Consider the following 12,049-nt stretch of genomic DNA (forward strand, 5'->3'; position numbering starts at 1 on the left):
AATACTTCATGGTTCTAGTACACAGCCTAACACTTGGTTTTACTCTACCAGCTCTTAAAATACACAACCTAAAACATGATGAATCACGAGATACAAGAACACCCTCCACTATCATTCTTCAGGCCAAAATCATGTAAGAACAAAAGGAATTTTTAGGAATATTTAGGAATATTTCCCTAATCTGCTACAACTTGCAACTACATCCCTTAGTTTACATATGCAATATAAAAGATCAGTAAAAGTAACTTAAGTATTTAATATTACCTCAAATATCTGTGCAAACTGCGTTTCTTTGCTGGAAAATATTGCATGGATGCAGTGAATAGCATACTTGGCTTGACGAGGGGGTCCCTTTTTAGCTTTATGGTGCAACACTGGAAGCAAAGCACTAAACAGTTGTGTAACAAAACAAATAGACAAACAGACCAAGAGATAAGTAATTTCACAAATTGAAAATTTTCCAAAACATCAAACTAACAAAGAAATACAGATATACATATAAAATGACACTTCTGCAAAAGCACTCATTGCTTTTATTTGGGTCATTTCTTCAAAAACAAGAACAAAAAATTATTTACATAACTTGCAAGCAAAAAAAATCCTAGTTTTTGTTGATAAAATATTATGTGCTAAAATAGGCATTGATATCTGCACAGGTACTAAATGTTCTTTCGGAAATATTTTGGCCTACATATCACCATTAAATTGCAAGGAATGTTTTTACACTGCATATATATATATATATATATATATATAACTTAGGAAAGAATAAGTAATTCTAAAGGGCAACAATATAAATTATAGCAGTATCAGTGACATACCACCTGTCACTACTTAGGGTATATACATTTCCCTTCCATTCTTCAAAAAGCACTACAATTTAGTATTTCAAAGTCTCTTTTTGGAAATAATACTTTCTTCCAAAAGAATGCAGGATAATGCTACAGCAGATGAAAGGAAGAGTGAGAACTTCCAAAATCCTATACAGTAAAGGTCACTGCTCAGAGTAAGATAAACAACTTACGATCGTATGTGAGGAAAGTCTTCTTCAATTTTGCTTCCTGTATTTTTGAAAATTTGTAATGCAGCTTCTGCCACTTTTTCATCATCCATTTTCAAGCAAGCAAGGAGAGATTCAAAAGTTTCAGCTGAATGAAATGAGATAGGGTGCGTAAACGAAAGTACCTGCCAAAACATGATGAAAGCCACGTTAACATTTCTTAAAGGTCCACTTATACTAGGACACTTCATCAAGAGTCATTTTCCACTGCCATACTGGAACATTTATAATACTCTCCCTGGTTTTGATTCATGATCCACATTTCTCTTCTTTTTTTTAAGTAGCTCCCAAAGTTCTGTCTTTATACATGACCTCATTAGATTTAATTTATTTCCCCAGTCTCAGTTTCTTCTCCTACTATTCTGACCATGTACTTCTCAGTGACTACACCTACATTAGCAAGTACTGGGTTACAGCAGGAGCAGGTCTTAGGAGAAACCCAACTGATGCTAACGAAGCAATATTCATGTTTCAGGAGTTTTACTTCAGAGTATTTTTATAGAATGACTAAATCCACTTTAGGCAATGCAACACAACATGTGCTTCTGAAGCCCATCTCAATATTGTTCCTCTGAAAGTAATCCAGCTCGTGTGCCTCCAGACTTCATGTTTGTTTCCTCAGGGGAAGAGTTGACTCTGCTCTGAAGTGAAATTCCTATCTCTAAAATAGCAACACAGACATACTCAACAGGGCCTCTAGTCCCTCAAGTTTTCCACATTAACTTAACAGATTCTGTACCTCTCCTTCGGATTCTTGGACTTGGCTGTTTTCAGGTATGACAGTCCTCCCATGTTAAAAAAAAATAAACCCTCAATTGATCCTCCCTGAAATGTGGTCTTCTCTTCATTTTTAAGTGGCTGTTGATTATTAGCCTTGTTCCACATAATATTCTGACTCGTGGCAGAGAAACAATCCTCAAAATCTACAAACTTCTTCATATGCAGTTTTCTATTTTAATTAAGTTACCCTCCTTCCCACTTCATTGCATGGCATTCCCAATGCTGGACTTCTATAATACAGTTCTCCCTGTATTATTCTGATGATGTATAGACCTCTTTGTTTAGAGCAGTCTTACTCCTCTTCCTTAAATGTGTCATGCCAGTTCATACAAATATGTAAATACTGACTTGGAAGCCTTCATTCAAGCATATACTCCTTCACAAAATGATTCATTCTTTCTTACTCAGATGCATTCTTCTGCTACTGGGTATCTGCACTTTTATCTAAAAGTTCACACCTGGATAAAGAGATTCACCCTTTCAGGTGAATCTACTCAGTCCTTAGTTCACCTAAAATACTCTGAAAACTTCAGTATGGGAGTCCTTTAGATTTTAAGGCCTCTGAAGTCAAGTCCCACCTGGACTACTTGACAGTCTTTCCTATGTTAGCCCAGTTTCAAGATTACTCATAGTTGAAATAGGTAAGACCCCAGCTTAGGTGGAACACAAAGGAACCACAGTGCTGCACTGATGTACAACAGCACCATGTCTACAAATTGCTGAATTCATGCTCTAATAACCAAAACTCCACTGCTACTGTCTCACACGCAACTACTTTTGGCTTACAGAAAAGTTTCTAAATCATTTTTAAAATAGCCTTTCTGATGTGCCAGGATGAGCATAAAGCACAAAAAACCAAACCAGTTCCTTCCAGGTAGGCACCACATGCTTTTGACAAAAAGCAGTAAGTGCTAATTAAAAATTTATTTTAACAAAGTTTTTTGCAATGTTTCCCATGCTCACTGGCCACCAGGACTATACTTGCCTTCAGCAATTCAAGACCTGCTCTGATTGCCTGGTCAGTAGGTACACCCTCATCTTCATCATCAGCTGTTCCATCTATAGACTTGTTCACTTGCTTGATAAGGGCACTGAAGAGGAAAACAAAACATGGCCTTGTAGTTACTGCAATTCCACCATGTATGATTACATCTTAAACTTGTGAAAACAATCTTATTAAAGCAACTTATTTAAAACATAAGCCTACTATAAACCAAATATGTCAACTACATACATAATCTGGTTGCCCTCATCTCCAATCCAAATTAAAGCATTTTGAAGCATTACACTAAAAAATATTTATCTATCATGAATTAAGAACTATATACAAATTACTCTGGAAGGATGACCAAAATAAGAAAACAATTTGAGCATTACAAGCAACAAACTCAATAAGAACTATGCTGAGGTTACAACCCGCTACAGAGTCTTAATAATTGAGGGAAAATAACTGTTTATAATAGTTAGTCTCTAACCAAGAGGAAAAATAATAACCATTTAACATTCTGCTAAGAGCCAATGATAAATTTTTAAGACCTATCTTCTGCATATTTTTCTTGACAGTAAGGCTTATGTCAAATACTGCTGTTAGTTAAATAATCATTTCAGCAAAAATAATTTCAGCAATTCCCCCCCCATCATAACTTCATTGGCTCACTCTTCCTTGAAGTCTTGCTGCCTCATCATCATAACCTTTACTTCCTCAGTTACATTACTGTTTATATCACTATGAGCTAATATTCTGGGTGGAAAGTTTCAGCTGAATAGTCTGGACAGAAATTTGTTTTAAAACAAGTCAGCTTTAAAACAAACCATACTTTGTCTGTCAGCAACACATCCACTTTTACTGACAGGTCATCCCAGCTATACTGAATGACAATGCAATTGTTTCTGGGACTATGTTCTGGACAAAAAAAACCCCTACACGAAGTGAAACAGAAGAAAATATTGCAGGTCACCAAGCTTTAAGCCACATCCACCCAGCCTATTACTGCTTGTGCTTAAAGATGAAGTAAGAAACCTCAGTTTCAAACTCTGTGATCTATGGCCAACAACACGCACAAAAAAATACCTGATGGATTCAGTATCAATGTGCACAGGAGCAATTCTCTCAAGAAGAAACTTTATCATTTCCAGGAAAGGATTTGTTGGTTGCTTTGGATTGCCCAACTTCTTTGTTATTTCCCTCTGAAATATAAGTTGTAATTAAATTTCTAATCAATTCTATTCCAAAAATATACACACTTTAAGAGCAATTCTTACCACACATCCTTCAGCCTGTTTGCAAGAACATGTTGGGCTAACAAGCATTTCTAACTGACTTCTTATTTTTTCATCATCTTCTAGAACTTGTGTGAACTTTTTCATGAAATCTTGAGCTTTCCCTGGATCAGGAAGGTTTCCTTTAAATAACAAAAAAAAAAATCACTATTTATGAACTGTAAACTGCACAAGTTTGGAACATCATACAAACCACACAAAACCCAAACCAAACAAACAAAAAGAAAAACTACAAAAAAACCCAAACCTCAAAATAAGCAGACATATCTATGAGGACACAAATTTATACAAATTTCCTTTGGCTAATTGTTTTCCCCAACCTTCACACTCATTTTTCAGCAGGTCTAGTTGCTCTTGCTAATAATATTACTAACAGCTGAAACTGACCTTATACTGTAAAGCCTGAACTCCACAAGAAAATATACTCCGTACACTCTGCATTTCACCCAATGCAACAAGTGTGAAAAACATCAAAAAGGGTATTTTTGCTAAATTACCTTTTAAGTAAACATAAGCTTTACAACAAACATTCAAAACCAAAAAACAGCATTTAAAATGCATAAAGGAAACATAAGATTTACAACAGCTTAAAACACCAAAAAAAAAAAGGCATTCAAAATGCATTTCTTCAACTACATCCTCATTTTATATTTAATTTTTATATTATAGCAAGGCAATTTATTGGCAAAGGACTAGTCTATTATTTAAGATGCTTCACATTTTTTGGTCCAGACAGTGTTAAGCAAACCTAGTACCGAATATGGTGTAGCACTACAGGATGGTTGGTTCAAAACAAGTTCTATTATGATTTTGTTTTGCTGTATTGACTTTTTTTTAAAAATAAACCGAGAACTAAAAGTATGAGAAAAAGTACAAACTAATGAAAAGTAGATTAGTATCATGGCCAATGAAGCAGCACAGTTCATTTTTTTCCTCTGTATTTTTTCAAAAATGTGCAGTCTTATGTAGTTTATTTTTTTGCCAGAACCGATGGCATTTTTTTTAAAGGTGGATTTCAAAACACAAATTTTCAGAATTGTAAAGCAAGTTTTTCTTCCTACTAGTTTTAATGCTATTGGCATGGTGGGCCTGGGGAACAAAAAGTGTTGCTTTTGGGTCGGTGGGTATTTCTTTGTCAATAGTTCAGTTTACACAGAACTTGTTCAGTTTTTGAAGTGCTTTCCTTGCTAGTGAAATCCAAACTCTCTTGCATTCCAATGACATTTACAATACTAAAACCTCAGAAGAGAGGTAAGTTAGTACATAGCTTAGTAGTTTAGTTAACATCTATGAATATATACTCTATAATCAATGTTAAAATAGACATTAACACCCTAGATCATCTAGACCTTGAATTAGTCTATGCTATGTGATAGGCCTCATGACTGATGTCTTCTTACAGCAAGAGAGTAATTCTGCTTAGGGTTGCCTTCATTCTTAAAAGCATATTGCTGCATCACATTTATCATGATTTGCTTTAGATCTTATCTGCTGCAAAATGCTTTTTTTATAAACTTACCCCAAATTATTTTTAAAGCAAGAAAGCAATATAGTTCTACTGTAATGTTTAGACACTGTAAATACTTTCAGTGACTTACTTGTTATAACCATCACTTTTGAGAATATAGCTTTACTGCTGGCATCTGTCTGCAAGTCACAAAAGAAAAATGGATTAAGTAAAAATTTTACATTATTTATTTCCATTTGAATATTGAGCAAGGAAGATTCCAGACTGCATTAACAACAAGTCAGCATCCATTCTGCTAACACATCAGTGTGTTAGAAATCAAAAACCACCACTGCAAATTCAATGTAGACACAGGAAGTAAAAGGTAGATCATTGCTACAGATCAATTACAAAAAATACTTTTATTACTTTTCAATCTACCATATAACTTATGAACAGCATGAATGGGCTATCTGCAGTGTGTAGTCTCAGAAGAACACCATCATTTTCAGGGCTCCTAGCTGTCACAGCTGAATTCACATGTTCAGACAAAAAAAATTATAAAAGACAGAAATCAGATATAATTTACAGGATTCAAGCAATGCTATCAGCAGACACAAACTTCCCATATTTGAATCTCTTGTGACTCAGGGGAAAACAAAAACTGTACTGTGGAATTTCTTTCACCCTGACTGTTCTGGTCTCCTAATACTATCTAGGTCTTCAAGTTCTGGCTAAAGCTCCCATCAAAAAACATTGAGTAAACTACTAATAATTCAGCCAAAAGTCAAATAACCTGAGGCAGAAGTATTAACTTGCAGGAGTATAACTCTATTGAATTATGACAGATTAAAGAAGTTTAAAAAACATTTCCTTTTAGAAAATCTGCTGTGGCACTTGATCTACATAATCTTGCATTCATCTGCAGCAAATGAAGATTATACTCCAATAGACACAAAACAGCGTTCACCCACTTTTCTACATACGAACAGGGAAAGTTAGGTATTTTATTTCACTGTACACCACTGCTGAAGGAGAAAACCAGAGGAGCTGTGTTTTATGCTTTAGCTCTTCAGAAAAGTAACTTATCTTAAAGGTAAGTTTGATGTCCCTTCTCTCTTAAGTCAGGAGAAATTATCACCAACAGCAATAAAAATTTCCTTAACACATTTCCAGCCACCTCAACAGCGCTTTGTCTGAGAAGGCCTTGAAGAGGAAATAAGGAGGATGCTCACAGAGTTTCAGTAAATGGCAGAAAGGTAGACTGGGAAGTTCAAAGACTTACAGTTACAGGATAATGTAGGTTGGCAGTGACAACTTTAGGTCACACAGTTGAACTGCCTACTCAAAGCAGGATCAGGTTTTGCTTTAGGCAAACTTCTAGTTGCATTTTAAATATTTACAAGGATGAAGATTTTGCAGTATCTCTGCGCTATCTGTTCCCATATTTGATCACTCTTACTGCAATCTTTTTTTTTTCTTACTACCTAATCAAAGGTAACATCTGTACACTATTTCTTGTCCTATTCTAGTTTATCTCTGAGAGCTCTCACATTTCCTACACTTGGCACAGGGATGGATAACAACCACAGGAGAACAAATCAACAACTAAGCTATAATGATTACATGAAGAAATTAGACAGAAGTGAAAAAGCACACAAAAAATCATTTTCTAAAAGGTTACTATTTGATCTCAGTTCTGCTTCCTGAAAGAAATAAATGTTTACATAGCTCTGAATTGCTAATGAATATTTGTCTCAAGATTAGTACTTGGACTGTATGTGATAGTCTGAGGTGCCACTGCAGGCAGCAAAAGTTTTGCATCAGGGAATTTTACTTAATTTAGTATGTCAATTTACACAAAGTTTTACTTATTTATTCTGGTATTGAGAAATAAAAGCAAACAAACACTTGAAAGAACAGCGTTCAGCTACCCCTCAGACACCTCTCTTCCCTGCTCTGCTCTATCACAAACCATCAAAATTCTTCCATGTAGTCTTGTTATTCAAGAGAATACCCAAGTGCAGAGAACTAGCATTTAAGAGCAAAAAATAGGAAAAAATCCAGATGGACAAACGCAAACATGCCGAAAGCATGCACTGGGTCTTGAATGCAATGCTTATACTGGCATCAAAACTTTCCTGGTAAATAACCGTATTTGGTATTTTACAACTGAAAAAGAACTTTTACAAGTTCTGAAAACAAAAGGAAAAGTTGAAATTTCACTTTCAACTGAAAACTAGAAAAATATCATGGAACTAACTCAGGTATTAAATGCATCAATGTTAATATTAAATGCACCAAAGAACATTAAACAGTACATGAAAAGCATTTCAAAACAGTCACCAAAATACAATGAAGTATTGTTGTACTAGCCTTTACTGCATTTAGAATTTAATATATTACAGCATGTTTTTAACACACTAAATCAAAATTATTAATATCACTGCAGTATCTTTTTATTAGCAGGACACTAGCATGTCTAATCAGATACTTTAGCTATTCCAACCACACAGCTACCCACTCTTCCTGGTCCAGGCAATTCCAGCAAATGGACAATCATTAAATTTATCTCAGTACAAATATAAACACACACTGAAAATAAAAATCACACACAGAGGCACATAGAAATTTGAGCATGGCAACATTTTCTACTCTATATTATTTCTGTTAAAAAAGCATCAGATCAAACTTGTAGCATTAAAGCAAAGTTTTAATTATATTTCAAAGCATATCAAGAATTTAGTTTTATAATTCCCCTACCCAACCATGAGTATGAACATAGATGTAGCTAAAACAAACTGAAATTCACTTTATGACAATATCTTTAATGCTCAATAAATTCTCATTTTTCTCTTCCAAGCAAAATCTGTAAACAAGAAAATTAAATTGTAGTCTGGTATCTCCAGTACAATATTTAAGAAATTTATGAGAGGGAAGAGGAATGAATAACCTGTTGGGACAAAAATATTCCAATTTCTTCAAAGTTACTAATCACACATAAGATAACAATTTAAGAGGGTTTATATAGGTAATTATTCTTAATTACTTGATTTGGCAGTCAAAAATAATACGCTGGTTCCACCCTGTTTCAAGAGCCAGAATAGTCCTGACAAGATGGAACTCAAACACTAAGGCAAAACATTTTAGAAATTTCTATAATACCCTTTTCCTCTTCAATTTTGCAAACACTTTGTATACACATTTCCTTCAGCAAACGTAGTCTAATGGAGTATCAGTTGACTTTCACAGTATTTTCCATGTGCTATTCCAAATAAGCTTGAGATAGCAAAAAAAGGGAATTAAAAACAGTACATAAACTGCATATTCACTGGGGAATAAAGATAAGTTGAACTCACTTTGGGTTGTTTTATTAGATCAACTAAATCCTTTACTTGATGTCGTAGCAGATTTTGACATTTCCACATTTCATTCAATGCTCTAAAAATAGAAAAAATTAAAAGAATTGTCAAAATTATCTGTTCAAGGAGTAACACAACTGTCCAAAATGAGTCTTTACAGTCTTTTCAATTTTAGACTCAGAAATGTACTTATCACCTGAACTTTCACTGAGTGAGCAAAGGCTAATTATTTCCTAGTAGGATAACATGGAAAATAACTTGGTCATATTAGACTGAAACAAAGTTTCATTTCAGATGCTTAAGTACACTGCCTTTTAAAGAAGGAGGAAGTAACTAATCTCTTGCCCATTAAGAACTCATTTGTACAAGCCTGAAATGACTCTTCTAAAAACATACCATGAAGTAAGTTAAAGCAGATGTTTAAGATTTTTATCACCAAAACAATGTTTTTCTTGCAGACAGGAAGTAGCTACTAGATGAATAAATTGTGAAAAGTGGACATGATTAAGCTTATAAGAGATGCATGAAAGACACTCAGCAGAACAGAGAATTAACACACTTTCCAGGAATAGTAAACCATATAAATAGAAGTCACAGCCACATTTACAAAACTTATAGAATCCACATGTAAAAAAATTGTTGCCTGAAATAACAAGTAACTTTAAAGAATCCATTATGCATTTTCATTTAGCCTACACTAAAAATTACTAGAATGGTAGGTTTTTATTTTTAGTATACTATTAATAATTTTAGTTTGTTATAATTGCTGTATCTTTGAAGAGGCAATACAAGAAATTAAGGGGATTCAAACATCAGTTTTTGTAGTATTGGAAGGCTTTGGGATCTTTTAAGACATTCATTCATATACAAAGCCTTTTTTAGTCTCTTTCACAGGAAAAAAAGACCCTCTATTTGATTTTCAAGTGACTGAGTACTACTACATGAAAAACAAAGTAAAACTATCTAAAATCAATCCAACTGTGAACATTACAGCAGTATAACTGCTATTAGTCAAATTCATGTGCATGTACCCATTTTAGGCTGGAGAAGGCACATAAGACAATAATAACGAAGGAGGAAAGACAAACAATTAAATTCTCAAGACAACTTGGCTGCTGCAACAAGGAGCTTATCAATTAAGAAGTTGTCAGGTAAGATTTAGGGCTGATCTACCATATCTGTGTTATCTCTTTGCAGACATGAAAGGACTGACAAGCCCTCAAGCTTCTTTCCAGATCTTTAACACTATGTTTTTTAGCTGTTTATGGTTGAAACATACTGCATCTTGTTAGAAAACATCCTGTAAGTTTAGGGGTTTTTCAAAATCTCACTTGAAAAACAGATGCTATTTCTACATTCTGTTTTCTAATAGTTTATAAACTATTTCTATCCACTGACTTAGGCTACTGATAACAATTCAGAGCCACTTTACAATACCATTTTATTAAAAACTATTTTGCAAGCAGTAAGAAGCAGCACGTACTTCACAGCATTTGAATCCAGTGTTGCATAAAGGTAATACAAACACTTCATCCGTTCGTTTGTTTCCAAGTTATGAGGGACCATGTACTGAGCAAAAATGCGTTCAACAAGTAACCTGAAAGACAGGATTAAGACATTTAAGCTGTGCAGGAAGAACACAGCCTGGAATTGCTGAAACATCTATTAAAAAATTCTCAGCCCTATCTAAACATCAGTTATAGCAAAAAAAAAAAAAAAGAGATATTCAAAAACCTAAAGCTCAAGTTATTTGACATAATTCAGCATAAATTAAACAGAAACTTTTCATTATAGAAAACACAATGTTAATGCTGGAATTAGGAGATTTAACAGATCTCCTAAAATTATCAAAGTCAGATGTATTAACCTAGAAGAGATCAAACAATTCAAGAAAGATACTAATTACCAACCCAATTAGATGTTATCATTTAATTTCATTACAACTCAGTATTGGGATAAATTCATGAACTGACCCAAATTAATTGCCCTAAAATAATACTGCTACTACTACTAATAATAATGCTTAAAAAAAAGAAATATCATGTTGATTATATCACACAAAATCATGAAGCCCAGAAGGAGAAATCAGATACCAAATAGAAGGAGCTGACTTCCTTCTACCCTTATCTGGCCCCTTCCCCACAGGCTCAGTTTATCCCATGACTTTTGCTTCTGCAATATAAATGCAGGTATATTCCCAAGGGAATTACTAAAAGCTTCTGTGTAACATGAAGCTCCTTATTTGGAAAAAGGAGGAGAGAGAGGCTTGGGCCTGACAGTTACCTAGAAAAGACTGAGAAGAAAATAAAAAAAGAGAAACCAAGCCCATATGCTACTCCTAAATACCAAGAAGTCCAAGACTGAGGTCCAATACTGAGATCACTATTAATAGAATGGAGCAAACCATTAAAACAATCATGTATATTTATGCTGGAAAAGAAAACAATACTCCTTATACACATTTGGAGCAGGTGATCAAAACCCAAATCCAGCTGGTTTAAAAAGTTTAAGAAACACATTCACAGGTAAGACTGGATTTAAGGATCCAGACAGTCCATTTCCACAGCACCATGAAATAACTACTTGTTTTGAAGGTAACTTTTTGATGTTTTGCATTTTTGAAAAGACTTGTATGGGTTTGCAACATCATTAGAATCCAAACACACTGTGAAGGCTCATTTCCAAAGCCAACGCGATGACCCTGATTAGTCAAGGCAGACTTGTTCCCAAAAATGTTACCCATGTTGCAACCATCTCTTGTTCAATACCAACAACTGTATACAAGGCTACAGCTGGTGTGACAGAGGCACTGCTTTCACCACAAATCCAGGAGAAGGCCCTAATTCACAGCTTCTCTGCTACAGAAACCTAAATTTCTGCAGTGTGATATAGCTTGCCCATTGTCACTACATATGCTATCTTTAAAAAATACAGGAACAACATGCAAATCTAGACCAACATTATTCAAGCAGGTTTACTTTCTAAATTTTAACATAAAAATTAACACATTACTGATATTTAAACAAAGATCCCCTCTACTGAAGCAGTGGAAAAGTACACCTAAGACTTGTGAAAAATTCCACCCTCTCACACCCTTTAGAACCACTTTTGGCCTTAAAA

General features: G+C 34.4%; 1 protein-coding gene across 3 annotated transcripts in view; it reads right to left on the reverse strand.

The window, feature by feature from the left end:
• PDS5B (PDS5 cohesin associated factor B) overlaps window positions 1–12,049 on the reverse strand; it is a 102,026-nt gene that overhangs the window by 37,665 nt on the left and 52,312 nt on the right. For all 3 annotated transcript variants that reach the window (XM_071433943.1, XM_071433944.1, XM_071433942.1), the window contains exons 13-20: window positions 10,413–10,526; window positions 8,927–9,008; window positions 5,719–5,767; window positions 4,103–4,242; window positions 3,912–4,027; window positions 2,826–2,931; window positions 1,025–1,185; window positions 265–388 (exon numbers count right to left, since the gene is read on the reverse strand). In XM_071433943.1, the coding sequence (XP_071290044.1) occupies window positions 265–388; window positions 1,025–1,185; window positions 2,826–2,931; window positions 3,912–4,027; window positions 4,103–4,242; window positions 5,719–5,767; window positions 8,927–9,008; window positions 10,413–10,526 (892 nt within the window). The remainder of the gene's footprint in view (window positions 1–264; window positions 389–1,024; window positions 1,186–2,825; window positions 2,932–3,911; window positions 4,028–4,102; window positions 4,243–5,718; window positions 5,768–8,926; window positions 9,009–10,412; window positions 10,527–12,049) is intronic.

This window comes from Agelaius tricolor, unplaced genomic scaffold, assembly GCF_023055355.1.
Source record: "Agelaius tricolor isolate 1412-34295 unplaced genomic scaffold, bAgeTri1.0.p SCAF_9, whole genome shotgun sequence".
Classification (NCBI taxonomy): Eukaryota; Metazoa; Chordata; class Aves; order Passeriformes; family Icteridae; genus Agelaius; species Agelaius tricolor.